This window comes from Scleropages formosus, chromosome 6 (genome assembly GCF_900964775.1).
Source record: "Scleropages formosus chromosome 6, fSclFor1.1, whole genome shotgun sequence".
Classification (NCBI taxonomy): Eukaryota; Metazoa; Chordata; class Actinopteri; order Osteoglossiformes; family Osteoglossidae; genus Scleropages; species Scleropages formosus.
This window is the reverse complement of record NC_041811.1, coordinates 12,544,918-12,562,076: the sequence shown is the minus strand read 5'-3', so window position 1 is coordinate 12,562,076 and position 17,159 is coordinate 12,544,918. Positions and strand designations below refer to the sequence as shown.

The 17,159-nt window shown below is 50.2% G+C and overlaps 1 protein-coding gene across 4 annotated transcripts in view; it reads left to right on the top strand.

Annotated features, from left to right (window-relative positions):
* Positions 1-17,159, top strand: part of LOC108927187 (mediator of RNA polymerase II transcription subunit 13-like) — a 72,215-nt gene that overhangs the window by 9,787 nt on the left and 45,269 nt on the right. For all 4 annotated transcript variants that reach the window (XM_029252606.1, XM_029252605.1, XM_029252604.1 and 1 more), the window contains exon 2: positions 5,083-5,320. In XM_029252606.1, the coding sequence (XP_029108439.1) occupies positions 5,083-5,320 (238 nt within the window). The remainder of the gene's footprint in view (positions 1-5,082; positions 5,321-17,159) is intronic.

Sequence of the window (17,159 nt, the reverse complement as noted above, 5' to 3'; positions counted from 1 at the left end):
CTGAAGATCACCATAATAACTAGAGTATTTCAGTCTGCTGACTGTTTTTTCTTAAATTACAACAGAAAAAAATACTGGATTATAGCAAAAACAGAAATGTAAATACAGCATATAATACATCGCATGGGCATAAAGTTACCATGTTCAGTAGCGGTCATGCACCGCTATGTAAAATATTCAAACATTGACCAAATCTTGAAGAATAAATTTTACTTTTTGTCAGTTTGGTCTATGGTTATCATATTTAACAGAACAAAGTTAGACACTTGAGCCAACTGCATATTTGTAGAGGGAGCTTCTGGTGTAGACCACAGCAATAAAATAGGGGGCAGCAGGTAGTGCGACGGGTAGAGCGGGTGACAAGCACAGCTGGATTTAAATCCCGAGTGGTGCGATCACGTCCCCTGAGTGCCGTATGAACTGAATATGCTCAGCGTAGTGTGACGAGTTTACAGTAAACAGCCCAACTTGGCTGTTTCTTCTCGTCTCTAGTGGAATGTAAATATAAATTCATCCAGACGCCTGTTTGCGAAATACAGCACGAGCCTCCAAGCGCGAGGTCCAGTATAAGTGCCCACCACGCGCTGCGCCGTCTCATTTGGCCGGCACGCACGTAACCTTGGGTGTCGTCTCCTGGTCCACAACCTGCTCCTCAGCAATCCTGGAGATGCTCTCCATCCGGCATCAGCACCACGGTTTGCAATACGCACCTTGGGCCGATGTTGTCATCAACTGTGGCTCGTGCCAAAGTCCCTGTGTTGTGACGAAAGGGCAATAACGTGCACGCTTGACTCTTCGCAGTTCGGGGTCCTGCCGTACACATGCGTGTCTTGATGTATGGCTGTTGCTCGTGTCAAGAGCTCATTTCCCTTCCCTTGGAAGAGCTTGACTTTGTGCACCTTGCTCCGAATGCTGCGCTTCTTTCTCTCTTTAGCGCCTGCGCTCCTAAACACTTGGCTGCCTCTGTTACAGTTCTGATAAAGATATCTGCTTTGCAGAAATGTTTTCCCCCTCTTTAGTGTAAAAGATAGCTATGGGAGGGGATAAATGGCGAAGGCTAGTGTCAAAACAGTCCCCAAGTGCTCGTCGGTGGGCTTGCTGTCTCAAGGCCGTGCTGATGTGGAGAGGGACTGATGGCTGCTGTTCGCTGTGTATCTCTTCTTGCTGAATGGGCATCCAGATTCTGTTGGCACGGTGGGAAGGTGCACTGATTCTACAGTCTGCTCTCCAGGGAACCAGCACCATGTGCTGCGCGAACCACTGGCTGTCCGACATCCGCACTGCCTGCAGCTCCACCCCTTGGCGTTGCCCTCATTGTGGAGGCGTAAGCTCGTCGCTAAAAATCCGGTGCCTTCCATCACCTCAGACTATGCCGGTGACAGCTTTTGTGGGCCCATTAATATGTTGCAAATGATCGGGCAGCAGAGTGCACCTTCACTTCCTTTGTTTGAAACCTGGGAGGTTGGCTTGGGGTGCGGAAGCTGCCGGAGAAGGAGCCTGGTCTCTGAGAGCCCGGCAGTGGAGAGCAGAAGCCCTCGGGCAGCCGGCCAGGGAAGGTGCTCATCCTCCACTGTTGATAGCCACGGTCCCGCTTTCAGTCGGACGGCCCCCCGGAGCGCACTGACAGCGCTTGCTGGTGCGTATCGATTTGAGGCAATGAAGTCGTGTTGTCTGGTCAGTGGTGGTAAGTGGGTCAGCGTGGACTCCTCCTCGGCGTGTATCTTGGCAAACGGAAGATCCTGCGCTCAGCCGGTCGAGGGCACCTTTGCTACCCCGAGGACCGTAGTCCTCACGTAACAGGTTCCTTGACCCCCTCCTCCCGACTATTTTTAGGTCAGATTGTTGTCGTGCCAATGTTTATATCTCAGATTACGTTCGGTCTGTCATTAGAGCAGTGCATCCCAGTAATTACACGGCATACCCCACCCCATCCCCCTCTGCTTTGAGACACTCTGGGACCATTACCGTACACCCAGGACGCACAGCCTCCGATGTTTTCCCAGTAAACCTTTCGCATGTCAAAGATACGGGTGGATTTTCCCATTGACTGTAACAAAAGAGTTATTCAAGCAGTGCTCCATAATAAGTATGACTGCGAGAACTCGGAGAGATGGATGTGGGTTGGAAAAAAGGGGTTCCACTTTGCTGGCGCAGGATTTAGCTTTGGCTGTGCTCTGCGCACATGAATGCTGGGGTGTAGCAAGCCAGGGATCCTGTGCCAAGCGGGGGCGGGGGGTGCAGAGCGGTTCTCAGGCTGGGCGGGGGGTGAGGAGGGGCTCTCTTGGTATCCTCTTTCCGCCACCGTTTTTGGACTGGCACTGAAACCCCGTTCTTACAGTTCCCACAGAGTGAGCGAGCACGAGTTCTCGTGTTTTCGTCCTTTTACTGCAACATTATTATTATTATTTCGTTGGGCTGCTGACTCTTTAAAACTGCCGAATGTTTGAGGTCGAGTGTCTCGGGTGTTCAGGTTTAGACCCTTGTTCGCGGGCACAACGAACATCGGATGTGGATTGGCCACTTCCAGGATATGTGGTCACGTCTTTCCTACGACTCGCATAGTAATATGTGTGAACTCGAGATGGTCACGCGTAAATGTGTTCGCAGTCACGGATATCCCGTATGTGTTCAGGGTGTCATTTTACTAGCTCTGATCTGGGGTGGCGCGGGGGCGTGGTGGCACAGTGGGTTGGACCGCTTCCTGCTCTCTAGTGGGTCTGGGGTTCGAGTCCCGCTTGGGGTGCCTTGCGATGGACTGGCATCCCGTCCTGGGTGTGTCCCCTCCCCCTCCAGCCTTATGCCCTGTGTTGCCGGGTAGGCTCCAGTTCCCCGCGACCCCGTATGGGACAAGCGGTTCAGAAAATGTGTGTGTGTGTGTGTGTGAGATCTGGGGTGTACCCTGTCTTGTGCCCTATATCTCTGGTAAAGGCTCTGGACCATGGCAGTTCTGTACTGGAAAAGTGGTTGTTGATGACGGATGGGTGAATGTTTTGTTGTGGTGCCAGAAAATGTGCTAAAGTGGTAACGGAGAAAAGTTCCTCTGTGCACGGTGTTCAAAGAGTGCCGGTTTTCCTGGTAACGCGAAGCAAAGGAGATGTTTCCATGCGGGGAAACTGCAACGATGCTGCCAGTTGGATGTTCTTCGGCGAATGCAAAGATGACTGTACGGCATAGGGGCCGTGTTCTCTTTACAGCCCATTGATAAGTTTTGCTAAATTTTCGGCTTGGCGGAGCAAATTTCCATCACCGTCTTGCTTCTTTCGCGCTTCCTCCGGTGTGGCTCGGCGATGCCGGGTCTCACTTTGCAGCAACACGTGTACGCTGATGAGAAAAACAAGAGCGCGTTTCACGTTTCGGGGCAACCAGACGAGGTTGTAATTTTTGTGACGGTGGCTTTTACAGCTAGCGGTTGTAAATTAAGTGGCTACGCACATTAGCACACGAAGATAGGTGTGTATCGAGGTGGTAAAAGAAGCCTGTTACCACAGTGCCCGGTTCCTCCTTCCTCAGGCGCTTCATAACCGTTCGCAGAGTGAAAGTTATTCGAAAGCCAGCCGTCAGCGGGAACCACAGTAATACTTCATCCTGCGCTGTGGATGTTAATACGAACCAACATGCTGTGTTTGCTTAAAGGAGGGAAGCCGAACGGGACTTCTGGGCGCAATATTTGTTGTTGTAATTTCTATTACGTTTTACAAGCAAAGAGTAGCTTCATCTGCGAAACCTCTATATGCCTTGGCCTTTTTTTTCTACCTAATCTGAAATATGTGGGGCAACAGGTGGCGATGCAGTTAGAGGCATTGCCTTATAATCTGAAGGCTTTTGGTTCAGCTGCCATTGTACCTATAAGCAGGGATCTTACAGTACAAAATGCAGTAAAAAATGACCCTGCTGTATAAATGGTAATAATTGCCCATAATTTAGTGTACAAGCCTAGCGTTGAATGTCACCTTGGAGAAAGGGATGAGCTGGATGGATGAATAATTATGATATGTGACAGCGCTGTGTCCGGACTAGCGTTAGCTTTGGAGCTCATGTTGCCTTTTACTTTTTTGTGCTTACACGTCAGCTCCCGCATGCCCTCGATTGAAATGGATGAGAATTACTGATAGTATTAGGCTATCGATACTGTCCTGCAAAAATTCACTAGGACGTGTAACGCCTTAACTTGCGCGTGAGAGCTGCGATACGGCTTTTTAAAATGCCGGTGCAACTAATAAAATGAAGCATGGAGTGGACTCAAGGTAGAGGGAGAAAAGGCTAAAAAAAAAAAAACAAAAAGAAACCATAAACAGGCTGTTTGCCCATCGGTCACATTTTTGTGACTGCTGTGGCTAGAGCTGAGCGCCGCCGCCGCCGCACAGCCCAAGAAGATCGCAGTTGCACAACTACCCAGCCCCCCCCTCCCCCCTCAAGTTATTTTGGGAAGCCGTGTCTTCGCTTGGAGGTGGACGAGAGGTGGATGTTCTTCGGTTCAGGGTTGGTGGGCCTTGCCCTCCTCCACGACACGCGGCCGCCTCGTTGGAAAAAGTGACCCCTGTGCACTATGACAAAATGGTGGGCTTTGCAAGATGGCCTCTGACTGAGAAGATAGTGCGGTTCCCCGTTCCTACCTGGTGTGCGCTTTTTCTGAAGCCGGCACGCTTTCGTAGCAGGGATTTCTCCAGACTTTAAAGTCCTGAAGCTCCGGTTGTTTCTATTTATACGTTTTTCTCGTGCTGGCTTCTGTGCCTCTTCCTCAGCCGCGCTACATCTAAGGGTTGTGTTCCCTCCACTGACACAAAATGAATGCACGTAGCGTTTGAATTGCCCGTTAATTTGTTTCCTGTCATCACTGTGTCAACGTTTCAGCTTGCGTCCGCTGATGTGCCTCATCCGTTTCCCACGTGTCTCCGATAGCCCCTCCGTGCGTCCCCTACTTCCACCCCCCTCGCGCTCTCCGCAGCTCCTCCTTGTCGCTGTCTTGCTGTCCGTCTTCCCCTTTCTGTCTGCCCGTGCGCTTTTGACATTTCGCTGTGTTCGAGATCGGCGTTCGCAACCTGCGCTAACCGCCTGTCCCGCTTTCCTCTTTGCCCTCCCTAGGCGGAGCTGACCGGCATCAAATGGCGGCGCTACGTGTTCCGCGGCGGGGGAGAGTGCGGCCCGGTGATCTCGGCGCCCGCCCAGGACGACCCCATCCTGCGCAGCTTCATCCGCTGCGCCCTGGCCAACCTGCTGTGCGTGTGGCGCCGTGGCGCCAAGCCCGACGCCAAGGAGCTCTGGATTTTCTGGTGGGGCGAAGAGCCCAACCTGACCGACATCATCCACCGGGAGCTGGAGGGTGAGTGCCCGCAGGTTCTCGGTTTCCGCGGCCTGGACGCCGGCGCTCGGAAACGGCGCGGGCTCCGAAACGGGTGGCCCTTCGCCCTTGTTTTTGCCAGTTTTCTAATTTTCCTTTGAAACCGTTGGAGGGAGGCGTCCTAAACGGCACAAGTTATTTCAGTGCCGCTCCCCCGGGGCAGCGCACTTGTGGATAGGTGGATTTTTTTCCTGGCAGTCGGCTCACCGTATGCGTATCATCCTGAGATTCCTCACCTGAAAGAGTGCCACCATCAGCACTATCCGCTCTATTTTTAGAGGCATTTGCATTATGTGGCTGCATGCGTGCAGCAGCGGTATCTGCTGTGTCGACCAAGGAAGCGGCAGAGGGCTGGAAGCGAAAGAGATGGAAGAGGGGAGCTGGGCTGCGTGGGTGGGGGTTGGGGGTCTAAGTGGAGGGTAGGCAGAGCTGCAGCGTGTGGAAGAGTGACACTCTTTATATGCTTTTCAGTGGGGGTCTATTATGCTCATATTTTGGTTTTCTTCTGTTTGTGCCTTTGCAATTCAGCTCGGTCGACTTTTCCGCACGACGTGATGTGATTGTGAGTTATTATACTAGTAATTATATGTCAATTTCGGCTTTTAGTCTTTTTTCCTTTTTTTTTTATTTTAAGCGTGACATTTACAAAGGCAGCAAATAATTTTGTTCCCTGCGAAAACAGTGTCGCAATATTTTGCTGAGAATGGAAAAATATTGAGCGCGAGCATCGTGCTTCTGAGCAAGTGGGTTCGCTCCTTCGCTGAAGCCGACGTTACCTACATGCATCGACTAATTTGATTAAATGCCACGTTTTACGTTCGCTTGTTTTGCGCGGAAAGCGTCTTCGCGGTCGTGTTTTCCTCTCCCGTGCCTTACTTGAACCGCGTAAATATTAGCGTTCCCGTTTGTCATTCATTCAAAGTGTGCGCGCATCACCTTACGCGCGAGGAAAGAGAGTAGGCGAGGTTTGTGCGACCGTGAGGTGAGGCCACGCCACGCCGTGTCTGTCATGCTGCCGCCGCGCTTTATTTGCGCAACAAAAGAGGAACGGGGCTGGTTGCGATTCTGGAAACGAGTGTTTACCTGAACTCGAGACCTTGTGTTTTCCTATTTGCTTCTGCAGTTTGGGGGAAGAAAAAGACATTACAGGATGCGAAACGCTGCAGAGCAGCCTCGGCTCGACGCTCGTCAGATACGCGAGCGGAATGTGCGGCGCCTTGACGTAATTATCCCGTTGGCCGTCCTCGTGGTGCCGCGCGGAACTGCCGGCCTGTTGGACACGAGATAAAGAAAAGCTCTGCGCTCAGATGCATTTGCTGAATGTAAATGAGGGGTGAGGTTAATATCCCCATCCCTCCTCCGCTCCGTCGCTTTGGGCCTCGGCGGTCACATGGCGAGAGTTTTAGCCAGTGACAAGTTACACGGCGGAGAATTACCATGATTGCCTAACGGCGGCGAAATGCAACTGTGGCCCTACTGGGTCTGATTCCAGTGGCAGGTTTCTGCGATGGGGGGAGAGAAGGAAGGATTTCTGTGTGTGCGTGCGCGGGTGGGGGAGGGTCGGCTGCTAGCGCTTGATTGGTATGTATGTGTATTTTGTGGGGTCCTAGCGGGCGACTCAGATTAGCATGCAATCCTCCCAGCTCCTCCGACGCCCCACCCCCGAAACCCTTCCGCCCTTCTGTGGCTGACGGGGGGGGCCTTTATCTCGACTGCTGAAACCTGGCCTCGAAAAAGAGCGCCAAGGTTCCAAGACAACGATGACCCACCGCAGCCCCTCGGCGGCGGCGGCGGCAGCAGCAGCAGCAGCAGCAGCATCTTCGCATCTCCCCAGCCCCCCACCCCGCTTCGTTCTCCTGTTCTCGGTCACATTCCTTCACACAGGGACCTCTGTGCTGCTTGCTCTCCGGTGCAAGGTCGCAAGCAAAGGTCGGGCTTGCTGAATGGAGCGCTGAAACAAAGCCTCGATCACATGGCGATGGCACGACGGAGCTGGACGTCTTTTCCCCTGACCCCCCACCCCCCGAACCCCCCACCGCCGGCAAATTGTTCCTGGAGGCAGAAGTGTTTAAATGGGACCGTGCTTTTGTTGGCTTGCCTCTTTATGGTGTACGGCTGGAGCCGTGTGGGAAATAAAAGCGTAGCGGGTCAGCCCTTGTTATATGGGATATGTTTAATCTGGGAAATTGTAATACGCTTTGACTCGCGCTGTAAGGGCTGTGCACTAGGTGCTTTAATGGCTTAAGGTTTGGTAACACACCTCCTTCCAAAACATTTTTGTTGGCGCCGAGCAAGGTGGGGGATGAGGCCCTCTTAGTCACTGCCTGCTTGCTGTGCTGTTGAAATTGCTGAAGGAATTTATGATCTTTCATTCTATGGAGCTTATTGGAGTGTGTCTGGAGTTGTAAGTTATCTTGGAGAAAGGTGTCAGGTTATGTGCTAGATAATGAGTATATTTTGTTTTGCAGAAGTATCTTTTGAATGAATAAATGTAAAGATCTGCTTGTGGCCATGAGGGCTGTGGTAGGAAGCTCAGATATGGTCGCTGTAGTCTGACCCTTTCGGTGTCATTTTTTCCTTGATGGCCCTGTTTCGTTGTCTTGGGGAGGTTTTCTCAACGCTGTGTTGCGCTTGACAGTTTCTTGGTCATCGATCTGGAGTCGATGCCCTTTTGCTCCTCACTTTACATCGTTATTATTAACCCAATGTGAATCTCCAGTGGCGCTCAAATATCCACAGACTGGGTCTTCTGTCCACTTTCCATCCAAATCCGCTGCCTGGAATTCAACCCCGAGTGTAAGATTTCTCGCAACTGCATCCATACGGGTTACTCGAAATAAATCGTTTTTAGGAAAAAAGTATTGAATTAAACTAATTTGATGATCTGGCAAATGCCCTGGAATCACTTGCGAATTACCAAAGTTTTACGGCCAATCAAAGGTGTCTCAGTGAGTGTGCACCTCAAGCCTTGAAGTGTTCGTACCAGTGCCTTTCTCTCTCTCTCTACCCTATTTCACACCGATTATGTTATTACCTTTATGAATATGTTTTACTGTTGCCATTTGTTCTATGACAATAGAGACGCCTGCAGTTTCTCGTTAGCCAATCCAGATTTGGGCATTAAACATGCATGGACCATCTAGCTGTACTGTAACTTGTGTTGCTGAAAAGATATGTGCCGACGATAGCCGTTCAAACTCAACGGTAGTTAAGTAAAAGAGAAGGAACCACTTTGCGGGCATACCGCCACATAAGCCGCCTTGCCTGGTTGAATCCCAACAGGACAGTCCTGCAACTGGCTAAACAAGCTGTTATTTTTTGGATAATAAATGCCCGTGTTACCCAGGGCCGCACGGTTTGCCTTGCTGCTAGATATTGCTCAGAAATAGTGCAGAAGTGCTGTGAAAGCAGGCCTTACAGTGATTAAAAAAAAAAAAAAAAAACTAATCGTGGGGCCTAGCTGTGTAGACCAGAAGAATGAAGTGAAGACTCTTCAGGTTTTCCTAAGACGTCCAACATCAAAAGCCTACAGATCCTTTGTTTGAATTCCATTGTGGTGAAATGAGCTCCCTCTGTCCCTCAGAGCTGCTGAATTCCTCTCAACATTCAGGTGTCTCAAATCACATCTCTTTCAGACCTACCTCTCTTTGATCTTCTGTTTATTCCATAAACTTGCGCTACAGTATCAGTTAAAAAAAACAAAAAAAAAAAAAAAAAAAAAAACAAACCAGTACTCTACCAATTGTATATTCAGCTACCCGTGTGCAGGTTAAGTGGTAGTATTACACTAATTGACGGTACTTGGAGAACTGCGTGTCTGTATCTCTCTCCATCATTTGGTGACATGCGTTTTAGTTTTCTCTGAATTTTACGTCGCTTGGGAGAAATACGTCTGGTAAGTGAATAAACGTAAATCTAAATCTACAGCTCTCTATAATGTTAGGCTCTGAGGTTGAATTGAAAAAAGAGCCTCTCTCTCTCTCTCTCTCTCTCTCTCTCTCTCTCTCATTTGTGCTTTAAAGTTTCCAGCCATTCTGGTGTTATTCATGACCTTGCTACCCACATGTCACAGTGAAAAAATTCAGGCTTTGACCCAACTGCCCGATGCAACACGCAGCTCTCTTGTGCCATTTTTTGTTTAGTTTTTTTTTCCCCCCTTCATCTGTTCATTTGACTCGCATCCCAACAACTTGTGATGGATTTCGAAGAACCTGACCCAGGGATGTACGCGCGACCCGAGTTGCGATCATATCTGCGATGTGGGAATTAACACTTTTACTTTGTTGCTGATCTCCCTCGAAGCTCCTCCAGCTGTGGACAGCCACAGTGTTTTGGGCTGTAATGAAGGTGTTACACAACACGTCTAGGGCCTCGGAGGCGGAACAGTCTTCATAATGTCCTGCAGGACCCGATTTCACATGGTTTTTTTTTTCTGGGTTTAATGACAGTTTTTTTTTTTGTTTAACCCAGAATAGCGGATTCCTGCAACTCCATTAAGCAGATGAGGAATGTTTTAGGGCCTCGTGCTGCTCTACCTGCTGTAAATCTGCACTGTTCAAATAAAAGAAAGGCGGCATTAACCAAACTCCAGCAAAACTGGAGAGGCGGCCACGCTGACAGACGTGAGAGCGGCGGTTGATGGAGGGCATGTTGGTGGAGAGACGGAGAAGCGGAACGTCTGTGGTCTCGCGGGCGTTTCGGATTCGGGGAACATGGTCAGGGTCCGAGTCTGCTTGGAGTGCAGTGTGGCAACTAGGAAAAATAAATGGATATGAGTTTAATCTCCAAATAGAGGACGGTTGAAAGGTAGACCCGTTCAGTCCGCAGGGATGCTGGAGGGAAAGTGGAAAAGTAAACACTCTTTTATTATTGTGGGGCTACAAGTGTTTCTGCCCTCTGTGATCAAGGGTGGCATTTTTGGTTTGGTCTTTCGTCCATCCAACAACAACTTCTCTACAGTCATGGTGGTCCAGAGCCTGTCCTGGAAACAAAGAGTGTGAGGCAGGGTGTACCCTGGTCCGTCACAGGACAATCACACACTCATTCGCTTACACATAGTGGCAATTTTGACTCGCCAGTTTCCCTGAATCATACTGCTTTGGACTGTGGGATTAACCCTACATGAACATATGCAGAGCATGTATCCTCCACGCAGGCTGAGCTGGATTGCAACCCATGTCTGAACACACAGCGTGTTTGTTCTTGAGAGCTTCTTGGAGTGCGTGTGTGGAGCGTGCAGGACCGGGTGGCTGTTTCGTCCTCCTTTCCTCGCTGTTGCAGACTCCTCTTCGCGCCGACCTCCGTCTTGACCCCTGTCCTGAAGTGGGCTTTCCGGAGCTTCGCGGTGTGCCTTTGCACCTTGGTGGCCGGTAGCATAGCGGTTAGAGTGGTCGCCTTACAAATCGATGATCGCAGGTTCAAATCCAACCTCCTGCTTTAGTGGCTTTGATCAAGGTACTTACCCCGAATTACTCCGGTAAAATTACCCAGCTCCATTAATGGGTAAATCATTGTAAGTAACAGCATTGTAAGATGCTTTGGAGAGAAGCCCCAGCTAAGTGAATAAATGTAAATGTAATTGCTGGGAATGAATGCGAGGAGCTGAGATGGAATGTTCTTGGAGAGTGGGAGAGTTTTACAGTTTGGCCCACGCCTGCGAAAAAGTGACTCATGTGGAGAGCGCCGACTCCGCTTAACAACAAAACACGGAGAGCGCTGGAGGAAGGGGGTGGGGAGCGGTGCCGGCGTGACCGTGACCGTGTGCGTGTCCTCGTGGCCCGCGTGCGTCTCCGGGAGTCCCTCCGTCCCCGCCGCCTCCCTGTGCGGGAGTGGCTTGCGACCCCGTGACCGCGCGTTGTGCCAGACTACCCGCTGCAGCTTGGGGCAGGGGGGATGTTTTCCAGCTGCACGGGGCGGAGGGGCTGTTTGGGCTTCCATGTTTCCTATGACAAGCGCACTGTTTCCAGCGAGAAGCCGCAGATTGAGAGAATGAGGCCTTTGTGTCTCCCTGCCCCACGTCTGTGGTTTCCTTGTACTCTGCCTTACCACGGTCACTGTCCTCCAGCATCGTCCCGCACGTTTCGCTTCGTACCATCTTCTCGCTGCTCCCCTCAATGAAGACCTGTCTTTGTGCGTGTCGCAGATTTGGCTTACCTCCTCTTTAAAAGGGTTCATCAGAATGACTTTTTCCCTCCTTGTTGTTTTTAAGTGTTAAATATGCCTTCGTGGTTTTTTTTTTTTTTTCCCTGCCTGGTACAGTGAAAATACCTTAAAAGAAGGAATGCAAAGGCCAACTCTAACAGGCTGTTTCAAAACCGCGAGACCCGAGAAGCAGCTGACGCAGCCTGCATGGCACTGGCCGCCCTGACCCACTGGGTGAGGTCCTGCTCCCTTGCTGTTGTGCTCCACATACCCACATACAGCAAGCTCATTTTTAATTTATTAATTTAATAATTTACCTGCTGCCTGGGGGGCAGCGCTGTGGATGCAGGTCCGGGCAACTCGTACAGCCTACCTTCTGGGAGGCAACAGGCAGTGTAGTGGTTAAAACCGCTACATTGTTTTACCAGGACACAGGTTCGATCCTTGCTCCTGCTCTAGTACCTTTGATCAAGGTACTAATACTGGTATTACAGTAAAAACTACCCAGCTGCATAAATGCTGCTGCTACGCTCTTCCACACGTGCCCGCTTGGCGGTCCCACGCACGAAAAGTAAAGCGCAGAGGTTCTCGGTTCTGGATCCGTTGCGGTGGAACGACCTCCCCCTTCTCGCTCAGAACTGCTAAATCTCTGTCTACATTTAAAAAGCGTCTGAAACTCATCTCTTCCGGACTCACTTCTCCCGTCATCATCTCTTAAGCTCATGTGAGGTGTACATGTTCACGATCGTGCTCGGATCAATCCGTCACGGAGCCACTCCTGCAATTTAACGTAAATGTTTATATGTATCTCGAAAAAGAAAAAAAAAAACAGCTAGGAAGGTTATTAGGAATCGGCGATATTCTGGTTAAGTTTTATGCAGCTACTTGTGTGATGAACGTCGGCACATACGGTGAAGGAAGGAAACTAACTGTACTTAAGAATCACACATCTACGGCTAAGTCTCGTTCTAATGCAATGCACACGTTGTATTTTCTATGAGATGTACGTCGCTTTGGAGAAAAGCGTCTGCTAAATGAATACATGTAAATGGGTAAATCAGTGTAAGCAGCTTAACGCTATAAGTTGCTTTGGGGGAAAGGGCCAACTGAATGAATAAATAGTTATAATAACTAAGGCCTTAGTTTATTTTTACAGAGCCGAGATCCGTCCAGTTCACTCGGCGTTGCCCGCATGAGCATTCGTTCACGTGGCATCGCCTCGCACCATTCTGCTGGGCGTCTGTGCCGCGAGGGCAGCGCAGAGATCGCCCGGTGGAGGAAATGACGCAGGCGGGAGAAAGCATCGAAACTGAGCTACGGGAAGTGCGTTGTGCTTCGTCACGGGAGGCGTAAGCGGCTGGACTGGGCTGCTGCCAACACGGTTCACACCGCTGCGGCTGGACAAGAGGGAGAACGCGGCCGTTCCGCGCGACTTCCTCCTCCTTTCTGCTCGACAAAAGCGGTGACAAACGTTGCGAAACTTGACGCGCTCGCTCGCTACGCTGTCCATAAGCGCTCGCCCCGTCGCGGGGCGGCGTCGCTCCTGAAACTTAAAAGAAACCAAAAGCACGTAAGGAAAAGCAGCGGGTCAATCCAAACTCTTGTATGTCGTGTGAACTTCCGTGGAAATAGGAATCGTGGAGCCAGAGCAAAAATGTCAACAATTTTTGGCATTTAAAAAAAAAAAAAAGAAAACTGGGCACAGAAAATGAGGGTGCATTGAGACACAATGTGCTGGTGGTCTTCCTGCTGTAGTGGCAGAAGACAGGAGGGTACTGATGCTGGAGACGGGACGGTACTGGCCTGCTGTGGGGTCCAGTCCCTCCCCGATCCCCGCCCCCCCACCCGCCTTCTCCTTGGGTCTTCTGTGCAGAACCTGCACTCGGGAATGCAAACAGAGTGTCTTGACCCCTGTCTGTCACAGGGCCCCCCACCCCCCCCGTCGTGGTCTGGGGACAAGCTGTGTGCCCGAGTGTCTCCGGCACAGGATTCCAGCTGGTGCTGCTCACTGTGGGCAGTGTGTAGGAGGGCTGGACAGAGGCCATGCCCCGACTCCCCACCCCCTCGCTGTCCATGCTCTCTGGCTCCTTGCCCCTTTCCATCCCCCTCCCTCCACCTCCCGTGGCAGCGGGGCATCCTCGATGCGTCTTTAACCCCTTGTTACCCGCAGGAGGGGGACGGACCTACGGAAAGAGGTGCTGAAATGGGCCGAGCGCGTTCTTCCTCCGCCGGAATGCGCCTGCTGCGCCAAAGCGTCCGGCCGAGTGTGACGAAGTGCCGCTCGCCTCACGCTATTTGCGTCTCTGCTGACGGAGATGTTGGAGTCTCTTGGACAGGAAGTCGGCTAGCGACTGGCCCGCTCGCACGTGACGTTTCTCATTCATCACCGGCGGGTGAAGTATTCGTAAAAACACAAGTGTAAGGACACCAGTGTTGCCGTAACATATTTTCTGTCGCCTTTGCATGTCTGTAATTTCAGTTCAGTTCCCATCTCCGTGACGAGACTCCCCGTCTCGTAGTATAGTATGAAGGGCGGTACAACAGGGTAATGGGAGTGGGTATCTGAAAGAGGGCAGTGCAGTTATGGGTGTCTTTTGTTAAGGGGTTTGCGCAGGACTTCTGTGGTGATAATAGTCACTAAACATGATCGCTGCCCCTGTGCATTGTGGGAAATCAGATCTGCGCAGATCCATCTGCACGTAACATTACAGCTTTCCAGCAGACGCATATGTGTCTTAAACGTGGGACGGGCTGATGGTGGAAAGCAGGCAAATTTAAAATTTAAATTTATGATAATTTTGCGTGTGTGTGTGTACGTGTGTGTGCGTCGTGCGTGTGCTTTCTCTGCAATCTGGGTGTCGAGAACGTCGAGGGAATTGCGGAATCCAGACATAAAAGCAGACAACCCGAGACCCAGCCAAGAAATCTGTCAAAAAAAGACTCAAACACTTTTCCATACATTTCAAGCGCTTTAATTAGCAGCACATGTTTTCAGAACGGTAACGATCTTTGAGAAACAAACACACATTATGAATGGAAGGAGCGTGGTGTTCGTTCTCGGCCCCTCGTCACGCCATATGTCCATCACTCGCATTCCTCTTAGTCGCTTCGAAGTCTCTGGTGTTGGAAAGATGCGAGAGACCATGCGGGCTCCTTGACAGCGGAAGGCCAGCGTAGTGTCAGTCATCCCTGTCTAGCGCCTCCTACAGGACTCCTCGGACACCTGCAGGTCAGTGCTTCATCTAGAAATGTGTATGGACGTCATTTTAAAGTTGGACTTGGCTGCTTTTAGAACTATGTATAGTTCTGCAGGTAGCATAGTGGTTAAGGTAATGGAGGGGACCTCCTGGAGAACTTGTGAGCGAGGGACACTCATCCCTTAACGAATAAGGTTCATCTCGACCTAAATTTGACATAGTGCTATATGAAAATAGGGACCCCTTGACTTGATGTAGCAGGGCTGTTTTGCAGTTTAAATTGGCTTTTTTTCTTTTTTTTTTTAAACTGATGTACATCAGCCTCGCGCAGCTGTACAAAAGTGCTGTACCTTACCTGTACTTTCTGGAAAAGCAAATAAAAACTAAGTGCAGAGACAAACGGGACTGCTTTAACTGCAAATTCGTTTAAAACAAAAAATAATTGGGTCCTTCCGCATTAAGACGTTATATCCGTCGGTGCGCAGTAAATGAAATTAATAGCAGTTTTGCACACATTTATTTCAGGTTTACACGTTTACAACCAAGTATGCCATACACTGCTTGGGTTTGCTTCAAAGCGATGCTGGGATGTTCCTGCTTCAGTCACTGTCTGTTCAAACCGTGGTCCACAATGCTTCTGTCCAGGTCACCATGTATAAAGTATTGTTGGAAACAATAAAATATAGAGCTGTGCAAATGTTTTTACTTGCAATGGCTATATTTTAATGTTTCTCTGATGTCCCCCCCCCCCCAAGAAATTATGATGATTTTATCTGCTTGTAAGACCCCTCCAATCTAACAAGACCATTTCTTGCAATGAATTAGGTGCATTAAACCGGGGTAACCTTTTCTTAACCTGCTCTGGGCCTATAAAAATATTCACCTGTATCATTTGGCAAAACTGTGAGTCACATTGAATAAATGTGTTGGTTAAGCAGCAAAACATCTATAAACCCCTTGGTTATAGCAGTTCAATTGAGCATGACTCCTTGTGTGTGTGTGTGTGTGTGTGTGTGTGTGTGTGTGTGTGTGTGTGGAACGCGGGTCCGCAGACCCGGCTGACGGTACAATGTGGTCGGCCGAACACGGGCACCCACTAGCTGATAACGGAGAGACTATTTATCAGTGGTGACTAACAGACGGGGCTGATGAATCGTCGGAGCCTGGCCTTTAATGAAGACACGGCGCAGAGCGCCGGCCAACAACGTGTACTTTAACACACACTCAACCTGTTCCTTAATTGAGACGCTGCAGCTGCAGCTCGTCCGCTGCACTTTCTCCACCCTTTTCACTTATCGCTTTTTCTAAGGCTTCCACTTGGATGGCGGTGTTTTATCTGCACTACGGTACGTCCAGACAAAGTGGGTTTCCTCCCTGAACTGTGCCTCTGTTGTGCTGTAGAAAAGAGGTGCTCGCTGTACTTACGCTCTGTACACAACAGTAGCTATCTTAGGGTCATTTACGGTTTTTTAACAATATTTTTCTTTTGAGTTGTGTTTTGTAGGCTCAAGGTTATCTGTTTACGGTGTTCTGTAATTTGATGTTAAAAGGTGCAGTGTGGTAATTTTTCCGTAGTGTCGGTACCCCACTGCCTCTGGACTGTCCTTAGATTCGGTACCCCACTGCCTCTGGACCGTTCGTAGTGTCGGAACCCCACTGCCTCTGGACCGTCCTTAGATTCGGTACTCCACTGCCTCTGGACCGTTCGTAGTGTCGGTACCCCACTGCCTCTGGACCGTTCGTAGTGTCGGAACCCCACTGCCTCTGGACCGTTCGTAGTGTCGGTACCCCACTGCTACTAGACCATCCATAGTGTCGGTACCCCACTGCCTCTGGACCATCCGCAGTGTCAGTACCCAACTGCCCCTGAACTGTCTGTAGTGTTGGTACCCCACTGCCACTACACCGTCCGTAGTGTCGGTACCCCACTGCCTCTGGACCGTCCGTAGTGTAGATACTCCACTGCATCTCAACTATCCCAGTTCCTCTCTATAGTCTCAGTAATTCTCTGGCTCTGTTTTTTGGTTTTCTGGCTCAGCTTTCCTGTGCAAATTCTGAGCTGCGTGTGGCATCAGGTGCTGGAGTGGAGGATGTGGACCAGTGCCACAAGGTGGTGGGGCGGTACCATGGGCACTCCTTTATCACCTTCATCTCGGAGACTTTCTCTGTTCTCACCATTCTTGTGCGTGTCGGCACTTGTGCACGTCTATGTGGGTGTAAATTTGAGCCTCAGCCATTCCACAGCAGCTCGCTCACCTGGGAAAAATCTGGGGGCTGCAAACATGTGCAAGAGCAGCACATGGAATAATCTCTCACTGGTAAATGCACTTGAAGGGAAATTCACGAGAAATCATAATGAAACGTATACTGTTACATTTTTTTAATCTTTTAAATGGATTATCTATCCATCCATCCATCCATTTCCAGTAACTGCTTGTCAGATGCAGTGCCATGGTGGTCCAGAAGGTGTGAGACGGGACCAC